General features: G+C 32.0%; 2 protein-coding genes across 4 annotated transcripts; both read right to left on the bottom strand.

The window, feature by feature from the left end:
* Window positions 1-102: 102 nt before the first annotated feature.
* LOC148612054 (uncharacterized) lies at window positions 103-9,685 on the bottom strand. Of its 2 annotated transcripts, none has more exons than XM_088593165.1 (3): window positions 9,579-9,685; window positions 5,984-6,101; window positions 103-5,350 (listed from the first exon to the last, which is right to left on the bottom strand). In XM_088593165.1, exons 2-3 carry the CDS (start codon window positions 6,093-6,095, stop codon window positions 4,545-4,547), a joined length of 918 nt encoding a protein of 305 aa, XP_088449291.1. In that variant the 5' UTR covers window positions 6,096-6,101; window positions 9,579-9,685; the 3' UTR covers window positions 103-4,544. The 2 variants fall into 2 exon arrangements, with proteins under 2 accessions (XP_088449291.1, XP_088449292.1); XM_088593166.1 differs by lacking the exon at window positions 9,579-9,685 and adding an exon at window positions 9,492-9,561.
* A 4,675-nt stretch (window positions 9,686-14,360) lies between these two features.
* On the bottom strand, window positions 14,361-18,238 carry LOC148612053 (succinate dehydrogenase assembly factor 3, mitochondrial-like). Of its 2 annotated transcripts, none has more exons than XM_088593162.1 (3): window positions 18,137-18,238; window positions 17,008-17,217; window positions 14,361-15,131 (listed from the first exon to the last, which is right to left on the bottom strand). In XM_088593162.1, exons 2-3 carry the CDS (start codon window positions 17,188-17,190, stop codon window positions 14,955-14,957), a joined length of 360 nt encoding a protein of 119 aa, XP_088449288.1. In that variant the 5' UTR covers window positions 17,191-17,217; window positions 18,137-18,238; the 3' UTR covers window positions 14,361-14,954. The 2 variants fall into 2 exon arrangements, with proteins under 2 accessions (XP_088449288.1, XP_088449287.1); XM_088593161.1 differs by having other exon boundaries at window positions 18,100-18,195.
* Window positions 18,239-19,194: the final 956 nt, after the last annotated feature.

The following is a 19,194-nucleotide window of genomic DNA, read 5'->3' as shown; positions in this document are numbered from 1 at the left end:
TGCTTGGAACCCCTATTGTTAAAAACAAAGTTTTTTTAGTTTCTTAGTACATGCTTTTCAATAGGCATCAAGGACATATAAAGGCTACAGTCATAAAACCAGTAAATTAAAATATTTATTTCCTGAGAGTATAATTAGGTCATGAAACTAATTATATATTAAGTACAATTGTATGAACATCATGCAGATCTATATCTGTCAAACTGTAAATATAAAATTATAATCTACAGGAATAAATACTTGAAAAGACAATAAGGACAAACTGTGTGTAACCTTGAGGTAATGACATATTTTCTTGAGACAAAAACAGGAAACGAATATGAACAAAAAATCCATATCCTTGCCTCGAACTAGATTCGTAAGTAATGGAATACATGTGCATGTTAGAAAACATCGCTTTTTCTCTTATTTACATTAATAAATACACTACACAGAAAAAAATTTCATCATGTTTTGTATAAGTTTCTGAAACATATGAAAACAAAATTTTCATGTGTTTTCCATATGTTTAGGACCACGATGAAAACATGTTTTAAATTGAAAAATAAATATATGATACTCTGTCATTAAAATATCTAGATTAACAAATGTTCCTCACATGAATTCAATCATTAAAGGCATATGTTTACATTTGAATTGGGGCAAAATATGCAGTTCATGAGTTTTAATCAGCAAAAACATATTTATTTCACTCCCAGTCCTTAACACATGTTTCCACATATTTTGAAACATATGTTTCAATCTGTAATGAAATATATATGAAAACGTGTTGCAACTGTTCCTGTGTAGTGAAAAAAACTAATTTGTATTCCTTTCTTGTAGAACTAAATTATTATTGAATTATAACACATTTTTTTAATTAATTACTTGATGTTCATGAGATGAACAGGTGGACAAATATCAATTTCCGAAACATAGGTCCTTGTATCTCCTATGTCAAACAAACGCAGGGACGAAGGAGCTATCAACCTTTGTTTCGCATATTGGACAAATATACCAAGGAATTCCGAATTCTCAGAGTGTAACTCCTAAACCAACAAGAAATTTGCAACTACTTCTGTATTTATTTGACTTTATCAAATTTCGAAATGTAGTTTAAAATTCTCAAATCCCAAACTCACTTTTCTTTACTTAAAACAAAATATAATTTTCAGATTTTAGGAATAAATAGACCCTCCAGTACATATATTCCAAAACCTACAAATGTGATAATCTTCACTGAATTTATACTTCATCTATAACATGCAAACAAAAACGTAGTGAATTACATATTTGGAAAACAATCAGCATAGTTTTAAAAAATACAAAATAAACTGACAAAAATGAAAAAATAATCAGATCTGAGGAAATGTAAGAGGCAAATTCAATTGACAAAATATATAAGACTAGAAAACATGAAGGTAGAAATGTTTTTGGACTAGAATTTTGCTGTTTTACAAGTTATGTCCATGTCCAATTAAAATAACACTGCTTCACACTACTACTTTTAAACTCATACAATTCTGTAGTATCTTGTGCGACTTTTAATTTGGAATTTTCATTAATTCAATCATACAAACTGTTTTTTTCTTACATTTGCAAGAGGCATCTTACTTGTATCTAGAACAAAAAACATACAAACCTGGCCTACACCTATATATTTGAATAATTGAAAAAAAAATATAAAAAAAGTACAAAATCAATACAAAAATACCCCAAAAATGTATCTTGTTATTCACAACAAAGCATGCTAAAAAATGATGCTTCAATGTAGTGTTACCCCATTGCTTTCAGCACCCACAATACAAAGTGCAGTGCTGTAATATCAAGAAATACTACATGTAATTTTTTTTGCTATGACACTAATAACTATTGGCAATTTCCAAAGACAATATTAGATGAAACTTGCTGTTACATCCCAGGTAAACAGAATTGTGTCAGTTTGAACATCCTGACAGAACGTTACATCTCGCCTTATCAGACACAAGGAGATTTGAAAGCCTTGAATTGTCTAGATACTCATTGCTGTCATTTTGGGAAAACCTGGTGTAGTGTGCTACATGCATTTCAGTGACCATTATATTTATTTAAATTCTACTCAAAAAATTTTAGGAGGCACAATGTTATTCAACAAGTACAATGTAACAATAATACACACAATTCTTTTTCATCATCAATGTTTTAAAAGTTAAAGTTATCAGCCCAGACTCTAATAAAAATTCTAAAAATAAAATTGAGTATGTTACCATGCATGAAATTAGCACCATGTCAATAGGGTAGACTCAATACACATAATAGTTTAAAAGAAATGTAAAATGTACAGCTACACAGATATACATGTACATGTACAATGTATGCAATAAAAATATTAACATGAAAATTCTATTACAGATCAAAAGATTAAATTAAGGATGTTTGCTGGTCAGTTTTTCTGACTTCTCTAGTTTTATCCATTCTTTTGCATCAATACTTTTTGCCTTTTTGCCTAGTGGTTCATACTTTTCTTCTCATAATTTCATCAAACACACTTAAAATCTTATTTGGAAGAATTTTTATGAAATCTACTTATTTTATCAGTGTCTTTAATAGATAAAACCTACTAAGACAAACCTATGAAAAATCTAGAGATATCTTTTTCCTGCCAAAATTTCAAATACTCGTATCTCAATACATAACTTTACTTCTTACATAAATGGATATTAATCTAGCATGAAAGATCTTTAAAATTTCCATACACATTTAAATTATTATAATTCTTAAATAAAACATCGAACATTCTTAAACACAGAGCATCATATCTTTAATAAAAGTTCATGTACATGAACATTGAACATACAATAAACAACTCAATATATAGGGTAATTACCAAACATACATGTTGTTCCAATGCCCTTTTCCATGTGAAGAGATTACTGAACTGAACATTGCGTTTACATGTACATTGTACTTGCACAATTGCATGAATGTCAAAATGAGTACTGGTGGCTACAGACATGGATGATAAATTAACATTGACTCAGCTTGAACAAAAAAAAACTTCTAGCAAGCTTATAAAGAGAAAACTTTGAATGGACATAAAGTAAAAAATCCTGGAGTTTAATTATATCCCTTAGGTGCCCTCTGACAAAAATTATGTTCTCCTTCCTGAGCAACTACAAATGATGTCCAACCTTCCTATAAAATTTCATAAAAAATTAAGCTGTTTACAAGAAGTTGCACTTTCCAGATTTTATAAAAGTATGCCCCTTAGTTGGATTATCTCCTTTAGGAGGAGCTAGGCTTAGCAGAAATGTAGACAAATGAAATGAAGGAGGATTAGACAGAAAGGGTGACTCCATTTCACCATTCAAAAATGATTAGTAGGGGCATAAACACAGGACATAGATGCAAAACCAAGAAATAGAAATTAAATCATTAACGGTTGTTGTAAGCATTTTGGATAAATTTTGGTTCTTTGCAATTATAAGTTAACACTTCATTACTTGTTCAAGTAACCATTTCAATATTCTAGGTAAATGTAAAAGAACTAATACAAAACAGTTACAACTGAAATACCTTTATTTTCTTCTGAAAGGCAGAGGGGTACACCTAAAAAAGGAAGGGTTGCTGCACCTTGATATTTAAAAGTATAATTTTATTTTTGCTTTACGTAACTTTCACAGTCCTGAAATCAACTAAATATATGAATAAAGAGGAGCAAATGTCAATTTTGGAGGACATAACTTTGTGTGTTCAGATTTTCAATTCCGACTTCTATCCTGAATGTAGCCAAACTTATATAAACACAAAAAAAACACTAATTAAGTATTCTTTAACAATATCTGTGGAGTTGTTTTTATGTGCAGTAGATAAATGTAAATCATAGGGAACATTCTAATGTCCTTGTCTATTTTGAATTCCTTCTTGAATCAATAGCCAAAAGTACTCATTTACAAATATGCACATCTATATGTGTACATACACTGCACAGAATATGAGGTAGATTATACAATGTATATTGAAGTAATTTTACACATACTACATGAATGCACATTGTACATGTAAGTATTCATAAGTGTTGCATAAATACAACCTGCACAATGTGCCATTTGCACCATGTAAATTTGCATATCATTAAATACTAACATTAATGGCATTTTTTTGCCAAAAAAAGTGGTACATGTACATTCAAAGAAAAAAAACTTCGAGCATAATTTAAGTAGTCACAACATTATAATACATTTTGTATTTAACATGATAATTGACTTTACTGTAAAAAATCATTAGGATATTTTCATCAAGAATGTTATTGAAAAATGTGACATTGATAAAGCTTACATTACTCATATGGTAAACTGACTGAATCTCAAAAATAAAAATGTCATTTGGTCAACATTGCAAAATTGTAAACATAACACATCATTCACATGCAATAGTTCCTGAAATCACAGAATTTTTTATGACATACATGCACATCCAGATAGTAAAACCAGCTACCAAGCATAAATACAATGTATAAATATTAAGTTAATTGACAAATACCATTGGTACAGTTTTTATAAGTTTACAAAAATATAAAAATGTATTTAAAATGCAGCTTCATATTCAACGTAAGGTTTGATAGGATACCGAATGTGACGGATAATCAGTGTAATAATCTTGGAAACCAGGGCAACTGCAGCAACACACAACAAAACCAAGATAAAGATTGAGTTCCTGTACATTGTGTCGAGGTTGTAATTTTTGGTGAAACACCCAGACAAGGCAATGACCAAGGTGATGTAGGGACTGAACGTGTAGCGGACATACTTGTCAAGGACAAAGTTGTCCAAAATATACCAAAGAACAAGCTCAAAGGACAAGACACCAAGTGCAATGGTACTTGCCAATTCCTGATCAACATTGGCTTCATAGACAAGGACAATAACTAAATTAATAAGTGATGCAACGGTGACCCAGGCAGCATAGAAAGCCATACCATTCTGGATGAAAAATCGAATGAACCAGATTTCCTTGGTTGCACCATTCTTTGACAAAAACTCTATGTTTTGATACAGTCTTCTCCAAGAAATGGCTAGACAGATGTACAGTGTAAAGGGAGTAATAACAATCACACACAAGGCTGCAATCATGTACTCGCGGTCCCAGATAATAATCCAAGCAATGTTTGCCAAATTGTTAATGATATAAATGGCATAAACAGATACAGGAAGAGCGGAAAGTTGGTAAATGTAGCTGTCTCTTACTCGGCGACAAATTGTAGTCAGTACATAAACAATCCAGAGTGCCTGCCAGGCATAGATAATTCCCCAGATACTGAAAGTCCAGCCTGATGGTGTTATCTGTGTATAGTACCGATCTGAAACATCTCCGGTCGAGTTTAAGAACAAACCTAAAAACAAAAGAATGGAATCAAATCTCCTATTAATTAACATCATGAAAACTTTTTGACAATTCCTTGTTGAGACAAGACAAGATATAAGCATGTTCAAAAGTTTCAGATGTTGAAATGAATCCTGCTTATTAGTTACATGTAAATCCTTTCTTGATCTGTCATCATTGAATATATTGAATCATTGAAATCAATTGAATTTTCCCTATATGTTTATCCTTATACAATGTAAATTGCAGGAACAAGTACAGGCATTTTTTCATATGGTAGTAATTAAAGGTGGTTCCAGGCTCCACATGCAGGTCATGACCCCTACCATTTTTGGGAAAAAATTAGTATGAATGGAAAGAAAACCACTAAAGCATGAGAGTGCACTCCCCCCAAATGATCAGACAGCCCCCCTTGCCAACTCAGTCCTCCAATTCATGTATCACCACTGGTAATCAATTCTTAAATAATCCTTCACGTTCATTATATTGTACATGATACTCATGGGTAAATACCTTTGTATAGTGCAATTTCCTACACAAACATTGTTTAAGATCTATAAAACTCCTATGGCTGTGATGCAGATTTCATGAGACTGTAGTGTTAAAAAAGAAAGATTTTTTTTGTGATAATATGCTAACAAACCTATATCCCTTCCAGCTTTCTGTGTAGATAACGCATTAATAGCTATCATAACAGCCCATACAAGCACCATACATCCTATCAACAATAACTTCCCAAGGCTGTGCTCTGTCATTATGACCTGAAAAATTCAAAAACAATTTTGAGGTCATAAAAGTGCATCAACCCAATATTGGCCTTGAAATAAACTACATGTTTATATTTAATGTAACTTAGAAACTGATTCGGCTAGGGCAACATTTGCTCTATTAAGTACATGTATATTCAAACTTGTTATGTAAGTGATCTACAGAAAGAGTTGGTCATGACATCATTATTAGCTCTTCACATGAAATGGTTACTTTTGATACAATTTTACACAAATGTATATATGTCCTGCACAGATATACATGTGCATGAACAAAGAGGGCAAGGGACAAAAAATGTTTATGTATTGAAAAACGAATTTTCATCTTTAGTAACAAGATTATTGCATTTGTATGTTCATCATATGTACCTAAGGTGTTCTAGAAAGAAAAAGGTGGTAAAAAGATAGAAATTTTCATAAAATCAAGGCTGAGTTTTTACTTCTTTTTGTCTATTTAAGGTTACCCTACCTACCATACAATGTAGTACATTTTATTGGTATATTTTAAGAAAAGCCGCATAATTATCATTTTTAAGTTAAGCACTATTTAAGTCAAGAAAACCTCCCATAAATATCTAAATAAAGTAATTTTAGAAAATAAAATGATTTTATCTATCATACCCTTTTTTTCATCCAATGGAACCTTAAATAGATATTTTTTTTTCTTGGCCTTACATTTGAACACATACTTATAGGTTTACACAGCTTTTACTGATGTCATGATATACTGAAATTAAAACAGCAAATAGTTCAAGATGCTACAGAGGATCATATGGCAATATACATGTACATGTATACACCACTGTCAACCAAAATTTTAATTTATCCACTTTTCACAGTGGAGTCACTCATGTCCTCCACTATAACTCCAACAAAGTGAAAACCAGGATAGAATTGCTCCATTTCGTTATTTTTCTATATTTTTTTCTGTCCATAACTGGAAATGTTATTAAAACTCCTGGAACCAATAAAAACACCTTGGTATAAAGACAGGAGTAGTTAACTATGGACAATTTTTGGAATGGAGACTCCACTCATACATGTATTACATGTATCTCCATTGTAGAGAATTGATAAATTAAAATTTGTGTTGACAGTACTGTAGTGTACATATACAATATTAGTGTATTACAGAAAAATATAGAAAGTATTTGTATGAGGCTAAGGAAGGGGAAGCAACTGCGAGGCTCTGCCAAGCAGTTACACCCCTTCCGAGCCAAATACAAATACTTTCTATATATTTTCTGTAACACATTAATATTGTGTTTATCCTGCAGGAAGTCAATTTTGATGGGTTTGTGTTGCTGAGAGTATTTAATTAAAAAATAGGAACCTGTCGTGGGCCCAAAGCATTTGCCGTTCATTGAAAACCTGCGACAAAAAGTAATTCTGAGAGATGGACATTATTTGACAACATATTGTAAGTTGTAACTTTTACTTTTAAACGAGTCATAAACATAAAATAAATATTAAAAATTAAAAAACAATTTCCGTCGTTTAACATGTTTTTTCTAATGTGAAATAAATTCCTCCGTGACCTACTTTCACTTTTGACAAAGTTATTGATTTGTTGGATTGTATGTGTACACGTTCAAAGTGGCAATGTTCAAAGTTGTGCCGTAAAACATTTAATTGACACGGCTAGACATGTTTGTTTGGGAGAAGGATGGCACAATGTCTTCGGAATGCCGTGACTGATCGATTGACAGAGAAGATTCAACGGGATGTGTGATTGTGATGGTGGGCGGATCTTAATTGTTTCATTCGCTACTTTACAAATAAAGCAAAAATTTATTTGACACCCGTTATTTGCCCTTTAATGAATTCATTGCAGGATAAATTATATGGACTGGTTGGTCATCCCATTATCTGGACCAAATAGTATCTTACTCCAGCAAATATGCTAGATTTACCAACATAACAGACTATCATTTTAGACATTCATTTGTATAATGTTGTAACTACATTTGTATAATGTAGTAATACAATTAAATTTTGACCTACAAAAAAATGTAATAGAGCATCTTTTATCGTGCATTTACACATCGTATTGCATTCGTTTAAATGCACGATAAAAGCGTTCGTTTATTTTTGTACTTTGATTATATCCAATATTTAACATTTTATTTTTATATTTTTTGCTATTATTAATCTTTACATTTTCATTAATTTCATTTCTATTGTTTCTTTCGTCATTATTTGTTATTATTATTGGTTTTCATCGTTCGTCTATCATGCGTTTAAACGTACACTATGAGCGTTCATCTATCGTTTGTTTAAACACATGCACGGAGTGTTCGTTTATCATTCGTTTAAACGCACAACAGGAGCATTTGTTTAAACGCACGATAGAAGCGTTCGTTTATCGTGCATTTGGTGAGCGTTAAGCGTTCTTTTAGGTATCATGCGTGCGGGAAACCTGAACGCCTCAAGGAGTGTATATTGTAAGTACATGTAATACCTACATGTAGTAGTGCTGTATTTACCTGTTTTATACTTGATTTCATGTTTCCTAATATAATAATGGAATCAAACCTGTTTTAAATTGAATTTTAATTATTGTGTACAACTCTATGTTGTATATCAATTTGTTGTCAGCATTTGTAAAATTAAAAGAGTTGGAGTTTCATAAAACTACAAGCACTGTATAACTGTCAAGAGCACAACACCTGTCAAAACAGGGAAAAAAACTCCCTCTAATAGAGGGATAATCACCAAACAGAGGTATAATAAGTAACTGAAGTGAGGGTTAGTTCCAAACATGATTAATTGAAACCCTTTTGTTTTGGTACATTTGTATGTTGGGATGTTTGTTGAGGAATAATCAAGGGAGCCAAGTTTATAGTGGTAATCAAAAGAATGTAATCCAGGGACAAAGTCCAGACATGGAAAATAGACATACACAACAAAGAACATGAAGTAACTAAAATCATACATACAATGTAAAAAAAGCAAATAAGCAAGTCGGACTCCACTAAAAACTAGGAGCATGGACCAGGTGCACTGATAATCCCTAAAGGGATCAGTTGCACTGGTAGGGATGTTTGTTGAGGTATTCTTTTCATCTGATCAAGGATTATTGCACTATTGTACAGGGACTTTATATTACAATGTACATGTACAACCAGACTGGTCACTCCTAATAATATGTACATGTATACTCCACGTCTAGGTTCAAAATAAAAATAATCCCCCAAAGTACATGTACATGTATGTAAGAACTAACATTGGCTATGATTGTTTTCTATTTGACACATTTCCCCATTCTTCATAAAAGCATTTTCTGGTAGTTTGTATACGAAACTGTGTCCGAATCACACGAGTTAAAGACCTGGTAGTGGTAATGCCAAGTAATTAATTTCTTCAATTACATGTACTATATACACTGTTTTGTTTTCGTCTAAATGTACAATGTGGTTCTCCTTGCTCGCTCTATAAATGGATACGTGCAGCTTGTTTGATTTATCTTACCAGTTTAATTACTGCACTAACAAGATCTTCTTTTCCTACAGTTGCGTAACACTTTACAAACGTGACCGAAAACGTGACCTAAAAAACATGTGACAAGGTAAACAAACTGACAATCGTGTAAGATCGGTAAAATTCGGTTTTCACGAAGAAACATGGATATTTCGTTCCTACACCATATCGTGCTAAAAAACTTGACTCCTTCTTGGTTCCTTTGATTACTCTGTTAGCTTCCATCCATAAAAGGTTCTGGGAAAACTCAACCAGTTTTGACCCTTTAATCCTGCCTAAAAAAATTGCCTTTGAATATAGAATAGAATAGAATATTTTTTTTTTATAACCAATCATTGGTCCTTCAGGCAAAATGACATTAAACAACACTCAGAGGGTCATGTTTTTGTCAATTCTTCATATGAAAATGACAAATTTTCTAATAAAAAGGGGGTGCCAACCACCTGCACCCCCTCTGGATCCATCACTGATTTATTTAGTGATTTGAACAAAGAAGTAGTAGACAATTAAGATCACAATGAGCAATAAACAAACCATTTTAGAATATAATATAAAAAGCCAACCAAGATAATGTTTTATGCTGGAGTGCTCAATTTTTTACTAACTGAATGTATATTGGGTTAAGGAGCAACCATTTGATTTCATGAGGGGCTAAGATTAAAATCTTTTCTTCAGCGCTTTTCACTGAAATTTTGTTTACTTACAAACAAAAAATATTAGGACAAACATAGATCCTGCCTTTTTTTGTTTTCTTACGGCCTGTTCTGGCTTTTTATTTCTTGAAAATTTCAATCTTGCCTTTTTACTTCATATTTGTTCCTACCCCTCCCCCACCTTATACAAATCAAATGTTAGTTCCCCTATCCATTTTATGTCAAAATGTATGAGGACGTTTATGTTATGCTGGGGCGTAGCTAGGCCTGGGCGAGGGGTCTTGGGGGGGGTCGCTCAAGACCCCCAGTGAGTCATTGCATAAAACCTTTATTTCATCTTTAAAATGTGTGTTTTTATTTTTGTTACTTTTTCCGAAAGTACGCAACTGCGTATTTGCGTATAAGCAGCTACGCCCCTGTTATGTTCAGCGTAAGGTCATATTGATTCTGGTCCATATATCAGTGAGAATCTTAGTCACCGATATGGAAAAGGTAAACTTGCTGAAAATATAGAATTATTCTGTTTTATTGAAATTCCACAGCAGTACTCCATTAATCATTGGAAAAAAATATGGTTTAATTCTCTTATAAATTACAATGTACATGAATTGGTAATGGTTGTTGATATCATGTTGAAGGAGTTGAAAGAATTAAATAAACTATTTGCAAACATTCCAATCAGAAATTTAGATATAGATCACGTCCAAATATTCTTGTTATGAGAGATCTAATGCAAACTAAGAACGTCTCGGATCTCAGTAAATTATATAATTTAATGCTATAATTAAAAAGTTGAACTCTCCAAGGTAATATAATACGTTAAATACTGAAACAATTTGATGTACATTTGTAATGATTTCGTACACTGTTTCGTAACCTATTGTACTGATATTCCTAATTATGTTGTTTTACATATCATATATTTTGCCATTAGTACTATATTGTAAAGTTAACCGTTTCTAAGAGATTTAAAGAAATAAAGATATAAAAACTTATATTAGCGTTTACTGTCCTATGAACTCTAATGTAGTGCAACATGGCACATTTTACAACTGGATTTAATTTGATTGCAAATATATAGTTATTAATAGAATAATTATATTGGAAAGAATGATTAACCAAAATATGATCTCGAGTGCCGAAGAACGCCTAGATTTAACACGACTTAAATCTTTATGCATTCTTGGCACGAGTTTGGTTATTCACGATAACCAAATGCAATTGATTATCCTATTTATTTCCTCCATTATTCATTGCAATTTTCAATTTGAATTTTATATTTTGTGAACGGCGGATTGATATTCGTTTTGCGAAGTTTTGGCGGGAGAAAGTACGAGAGAGAAATTACCGACATTTATTTCACGGTGTGATTTTTTTACACTGGGAATATTCGGTAAATCACTGCTTTCTATATATAAAATAAAACAAGTAATATCTGTCCTTGTATAACTATTGGATGTATTATTGAGTGAATTTTATGGTGCGTTTGTTTGTTGCGTTAGTTCATTTTTGAAGCGAGATGGATAAGGTCTTATAAAACTAGTTTACCACACAGTCATTTGTTTCCGTTATACTACTTTTTAGTTTGATTTTGAAGTTTCATTACTTTTATTATCAGATCTTTTTTCGCAGAGTTTACTTAAAGATGTGTTTACACTTGTTGAAGACTTTTGGTGATCTCTGAAAGTATTTACTATTTTGTATTTTGGTATAATACGCTAGCACTTTTGTCACGTTTTACCATATCCATTTCTTTTTCTATTAAGGGCAGGTATGTTAATGTTTTAATCTGTCTTTCGGTAGAATTTGTAAATAAGCCAATTATTTGCACTACAAATAACTTGGAGTTAATCTATAATATAGATAGGTTTTCAAATCTAATAAATAAATGCTGTATTCTTGCAGTGGAGTTCAACAATAGTGATGTTATTAGGATGAATTGAAGTTTTATATATAATTCTTGGTAGAGATTCCATATACTTTGTAAGAAATAATTCCAAATCATCTTCCAAATATACAGAGGAAGATGCCTACAAAATGCTGGAATTTTTAATCGACAACATATTTGTCAAGTGTGGTGGACGTGTTTTTTTAACAAACGGTCGCCAATGGGAAGAAATTGTGCTCCTTTACTTGCTGATCTATTCCTTCACTCTTATGAGGCTGACTTTATAGCTGATTTGATCAGAAAGAAATACTATCGTGTGGCTAGATTCTTTAATCTCAGTTTCCGCTATATAGATGACGTATTATCTTTAAACAATCCTAATTTCGGGGATTTGATACATAGCATCTACCCCAAAGAACTTGAGATAAAGGATACTACATGCACTGTAAGGTCAGCATCATATCTTAACCTACACTAAGAAATCAATGGTAAAGGAAAACTATTGACCAAACTCACGACAAACGTGATGACTTTTCATTAACAATTGTCAACTTTCCTTTCATCTGTGGCAACATCCCTTCAGCACCTGCGTACGGAGTGTTCATATCACAACTTGTACGTTATGCCAGAGCTTGCATACCGAAACTGCGCAGACTTTTTGTATCGCGCTAGAACTCTAATAAATAGGCTTCTGGAACAGGGTTATGTTGCTACAAGACTGCAGTCATCACTACAGAAGTTTTATGGTCGTCATCATGAACTCGTGGATCATTATGGTGTATCCATTTGCACCATGAAAACTGATTTATTCAACGGGTCATAGTTTTCCTTTTCTCTTTTGTCTACCCCGGACTTGACTTTTTATGAGCAACTCGGCGGGTGTTTCTAGAAAAGCAGAGGACGCTTACCCTACCTAGTTCATGCTCCCAGTTTTTAGTGGAGTCCGAGTTGCTCATTTGCTTTTGTTACTTTGTATGTATGATTTTAGTTACTTGATGTTCTTTGTTGTGTATATCTGTTTTCCATGACTGGTCTTTGTCCCTGGATTGCATTCTTTTGATTACCGCTATAACTTTGGTTCCCTTGATTACTCTTACATAATCACCATATATCACCATGAATCAAACCAATAACTAATTCACATGTATAAAGCCAAACACAATATATTGTGTTATTTAATACACGTTTGATAAAATAGGGTAAACAGGTAGAGTTTTTTTTAACTTGAGTCAATGGAAGAAATATTTACTATGAACGTGATTGTCCCGTCAAGGCCACTTCTCAGATAACTTCCTGGTAACAAGTGATCTTATTTATTTAGTTTTAACAGTTTACTATCTCAAGGGATGGTGTTTCCTTTCTCATTTTTTTATCAACATTTATCTTCCACTCATTTGTATCCTGAATATTTTCCTCATATTTCTATTTTCGCTATTTTGTCTTAGGGGTCTACCATGTGCTTTTAAGGGGTACTTAGATTTCTTGTTTTCTAAAATAAATATTTTTTTTGTGAAGATGGGAGAAAAAAATGTTTTGATCTGAACATTATGGTTTTGCATATGTGAAGTAATAATTTGATTTGATAAATGTGAAAAATAAATACTTAATTTAACTGTTAATATGGTAAAAAATAAATATTTTGATCCCAAAATATCTTCCAAGCCCATCCCCTTCAGAATTAAAAGTTTGTCCCCTTGCATGAATCTTAATATGGACTGAAGTTTTTTTTTAAAGTTATGCTTGTAATGCAGGTATAACAATTCCCTGATCTAAGCACATGCACCATTTTTTCCAATGTCTTAAGTCTGTTTACTATAAATGAAAAATTGGAAAATAAAAAAACAAAATTAAGCTTCCTTCAGTCAGAACAAACATATTTTAACAAATAATCATTCAAAATCCCTCGAAACATTTTTGAGTGACTAAACAACTATTAACAAATGGGCAGAAAGACAATAAGCACCCAATAGTAGGTATAGTGCATCTTTCAAAAGATTAAGAGTGATTTTCTTCCTACATTTACACTAAATATCAAGTACATGTCTCCATTTTTGAAAAATAAGGACTATATATGTAAGAGACTAACTACTAACAGGTACCTATAAAATGCAAAACAAAATCGAAATGAAACGAAATGATTTCATTCGTTTTAAATTGTTTTGTTTCATTTTATGTCATTTCACATTTTGTAGGTACCCACTACTAACTCCAAGAAAATTAAGTTTAGGCAAATTTGAGCAAATTTTATTTTACTCAGCCATTGACAGAAAAACAAATTATGACTCAATAATTCCCCAATTACTTAACAATGTAGATTTTTATATCAAAATTATAACCTTGGCTGCTGCTGAAAAAACAAAAAATTTTTAGTGCTTGCACAAAAAAAAATGTTCCAACTCAACATAAAATCCCAGCCCCTGCCCCCTCAAGAAAAAAATAGTCGGTACTTTAAATATAAATAATCAGATACTAGAAAATAACATTCAAATTTATGAAAAGTTCATCAAGTAATAAGTCTTAAGGGGTTAGTTGGTTAAATAAATGAAAAAACACACACATAAATTCAAATCTATACTAAATCATTAACTATTTGATATTTCAACTTATATTCCACATACACCATTGTCATATACATACAAATATTTACAAAATAGTAGTCATTTTTGGTGAACAGTTTTATGAAGTGAATGCACCCATTCTTTAAAAATGCCTACAATCACATTAAACAGTGAACAAGTACCATAAATACTATATTTATCACACATTAGAATATGTAATTAAATAGTCTAGGCCAAAACAATTTATCTAGCTAGAATCCATTTATCATCAACTATTCTTGTCCTCAGCTTCTACTATGGGTTTGTTTGTCTCTTTTAAAAGTTCATATAACTGTGCAACTTGTTCATCCTGAAAACAGTCCAATAATTCTGGAGAAAGGTTAACTCCTATAACCTGTTCCTTTTTCCTAGCTGAAACCTGCTTCCCAAGAACAAGATAATACCTCTGAAAATGATAATAATATGAAATCTACATATACGTGTATGTACTGTATACTCATACAATATAAGAGGTAGGAATCCTTTTCCTTTGTACAATGTACTATGTTCATCATTATGGCTCCATGTGTCATAAATATAGGTTGACAGCCAATCTCTATCATTGCAGAAATGAAGGAACTTCTTTAGCATATTCTTTAAAAGCCAATTTTTTTTAAAGAAATTCAGAGAGACTAAAAAAGGTTGCAATGGAAATCATCTATTGCAAAATGCTGAAGCAATCCACCATTTAACAATCTAAAATAATATGACTGGCTTAAAACATTTATATTAAACTTGTAACTTCATTGGTTAAAAATTGATTACTTGTACACCAAAATCTGATGCCAATAATTTTAAGTACAATTCCATACAACATGTATCTGGTTGCTTTCTTTTCCATGTTCACACTGTACTTTTCAATTCAATGTAATTGCTTTTTATTTTTATTTTTTTTGTTTTTATCTGTTTAACAGTTACATGTATATATTTTGATATGTCAGCCCTAGTTAGTAAAAGTATAGTGGTATGACATGTTTCCAGTGCAACCTATGTACAGTGTTATTACAAATTTGGATTTTTTTTTGTATCAAAACAGGGGCCTGATCATGTGGATCTAACGTAATCAGGGTCAGGTCAAGAGGCGTTTACTAATATATTCAAATCAGCTCAACAAACCATATATAGTTTATTATTCTTTTTCTAATTTCACCATTGTGATTTACAGCACACCCTAAAATTTGTATATGCATTCAAAGTTATATTAAAATTTTTAAAGATTTTCAACAGACAATAAAATAAACAGAACTTATTAATGGTTTGCCATGCAAGAGACATTCCTCACTAAAATCTTGTGATAATAAAATGCATGCATGACCAAGAATTTCACCTTTGCACCGGAACCAGGTTAAACAAAAACAATACTGGTGGCCGATGTCCCTTGTCATCCATCCATTTTTACAATCATAAATTTTTTATCAACATTTATATAAGCAAAACATGTTCATCAATTGTTTTTTTTTTTATATTTTTAATGGAGGCTTATTTTGACCACCCACTATACTGTCAGTATACATTTATATCACACAAGTTCAGGCTATTACAAAAACAACATTCAAGGGTCCAAATTTTCTTTAAAGGGTGGAATTCCTCAAGGCTTTTCCAAGGTAAAAACCAAAGATCCACTTAAGGAAAAACAAAAGCCCTCAATGAAGTGTCAATGAAAAGGCTTGAAGGGCTATATAGCTAAGATCTAGCTAAAGGAAATTTCAAAGGTCCTAAGTCATATATTGAATGTCCTGCACCACAGACCACCATTAATTGAACCCCTGAATATTTAAACATGAAACAGCTAAAGTTTTGAACTGTGTTTACGATACAGTGTATATACATGTACATGTATTGGGGCAAATACAGACACAATATTCAAGCGTGATACAGATCTGAATTTTGATTGGGATAAAAAGTATAACACAAGATAATATTTTACCCACAGTGAATATGGTCAAATAAATTAAATACTTGCAATACGACTTTTAAAAGATAACATGAACAGACAAACAGACTGACAGAAAAGGTGCTTTTTATAAACACTTATAGACATAAGAAATAAGCAATAGTTACTCAGTTATTTAAGAAAATTCTCATATTAACACCTTTTTGGCACATAATACCTGAATAGTAATTTGGCCAATACACTCTTAAATAAATCAATACTTTCTTTTTGAGGTACAGAACTATATACAATAATTTCATAGAGACCCATGTTGCTGACAGCTGATAGGGCAACCATAGTTACCATTATCAGATATATTTCTTTACCTCATAGAAATCAGCTAACTTACTGTCCATTCATTCATGAAAACATCAGCTTCATGTGGGGTACAATTTTTGTGTCGTCTGAACTCATCCTTCACATACTGGTCTCCCAAAGCTTTCATCTGCAAAGGCAATCCTCTGTGTATTCTAAGAATAGCTTTGTAAAGGGCTCTTACTCTAGAAACTTGACTGATGACTGGTGCTGACATCTTGTGTCATTGCCTACTTACATGTATCTGTAATAAGATATCATAATGAAAATTAAAATTTACAGTACCTCTGGATCACATGTTTCAAAAATGTTTCATATTAAAAATTACAAACTAGCTCATTCTTGGGTATACCATAAAATTTACTTTTTTCAAACTCTTTCAAAATACAACATGTACAAAGATTTATACCTCAACATTAATGTCCAGCAGAATGCAACTGACACAATTTTCTTACAAAGTCAGTGCATGTACACTGTATATTATGTAGATTTTTTTTATTTAAGGCAATGCCCTTAAGAGTAATCAAGGAACCAAGATTCAAGAAGTTTTAAAAAGAATATACTCTAAGGATAAAGACTACACAGGGAAAATAGACATACATGTACATAATACAGAGCATGAATTAATCAAAATATCACTACAAATTTAAAGGAAACAAAACTGTGTAACCCAGACAGCACTAGAAACTTGGTTACTCAACGTGGATTAGGTGCACAAGTAATGGTAAGGGTTCTCTATTTTCTAGAAACACCTAACGAGTTGCTCATAAAATGTCAAGTCTGGGGTAGACAGAAGAGGAAAAGAAAACTGACACATTAACAAATTCTCATGGTGCAGATGGATACACCATTACCAGATAACATTCCATGAGTTTATGATGACAACCATAAAACTGTTTAGTGATGACTTCAAACTTGTAGCAATATAACCCTGTTGCAGAAGCCTAATTGTAAAAAGTCTAGCAGGGTATGAAATGCCTTGTAATTTAGGCAAGCTCAAACATTACGTACACATTGTCATTGTTATATAACTCCTTACGCAGATGCTGAAGGGATGCTACCACAGATCTAAATGAAAGGAAGTTGATCCAAGAAACAAAAATTATAACAATCTATCAAAATTTACCATGAAACAAAATTCAAAACAACCGCTCTTCTCTCACCTGCAATTTTTTTTCTTTTTTTTTATGTAAGGAGAAAATCTCTTGACGGGGAGCGAAACGAACATGTTATCTGTTCAATATGTGATTATGACAATTCGCCACAAATTCCACAATTACCACAGTGTACAAGTTTAAACTACCCATACAAATTTTATTAGGATTATTTAGTGTAAGTGTTTGTAAGAATCAAGCAAGATGGGAAAATCAGAAACATGCATGTCAAAGCCCCACTGACTTGACAATTTAATATCACTCAATGATACTTTTCAATTTCTCTATACAGCTGTATATTGAAAATACCATTATTTGATCTCTGTATCACTGGCTTTACTTATAATTTTTTCAATAGAATGTTAGAAAAATTAGGTTTTTAAGTTATAGCCCTTGAAATGTTCATTTTCAGTGCATTTCAATGAAATTACAACTCAATGCACCAACATGATATGGATAATATTGTATATTTTCCTGGCTTCTGATGGTGCAAATAGTAAAACTACACTATCAAAATGATGTTTTTTTCATACCATTTTTCACCCACCGCCTGATTCTTACAGAGACTGACACTTAATTACTCAAATGCTATTATGATTTTTTGCATTTTTCAGTCATTTTTTACACCAAACTAAATGCAGAAAATGTTTCTCGGGGACTTAAATTCGAGTACTTTTCGACTATTGTAAGAGACTGAATATTTAGTCAATATGAAAGGACCATTCATTTCACATGGAAGATTAATCAACTGTTTGTATGCCATTTTTAGATGCTAAAATTTAACATACATTCAAAAATTATGATCCATTTTTTTCATAATAGGTTATAGGTTATTTTAATAGGTTCTGGAACAGAGCTATGTTGCTATATGATTGAAGTCATCACTACAAAGTCTTATGGTCGTCATCATGAACTCCTGGATCGTTACGGTGTATCCATCTGCGCCATGAAAACTTATTTGTTCAACATGTCATAATTTTCCTTTCCTCTTTCGTCTACCCCGGACTTGACTTTTTATGAGCAACTCTTCAGGTGCTTCTAGAAAAGCAGAGGACGCTTACCCTGTC

Source organism: Perna viridis, chromosome 7 (assembly GCF_037379345.1).
Source record: "Perna viridis isolate PV_CMFRI_1.1 ecotype Kerala chromosome 7, ASM3737934v1, whole genome shotgun sequence".
Taxonomy (NCBI): domain Eukaryota; kingdom Metazoa; phylum Mollusca; class Bivalvia; order Mytilida; family Mytilidae; genus Perna; species Perna viridis.
The sequence above is the reverse complement of the archived record's forward strand: the minus strand, read 5'-3'. Positions and strand labels throughout refer to the sequence as shown.

Excerpts from the sequence above, each read along its gene's own strand:
- LOC148612054 (XM_088593165.1), bottom strand. The coding sequence starts at position 6,095 with ATGACAGAGCACAGCCTTGGGAAGTTATTGTTGATAGGATGTATGGTG. Across the intron at positions 5,351-5,983 it reads GAAAGCTGGAAGGGATATAG|GTTTGTTCTTAAACTCGACC; the intron begins GTTTGTTAGCAT and ends TTTTGTTTTTAG.
- LOC148612053 (XM_088593162.1), bottom strand. The coding sequence starts at position 17,190 with ATGTCAGCACCAGTCATCAGTCAAGTTTCTAGAGTAAGAGCCCTTTAC. Across the intron at positions 15,132-17,007 it reads TTTTCATGAATGAATGGACA|AGGTATTATCTTGTTCTTGG; the intron begins GTAAGTTAGCTG and ends TATCATTTTCAG.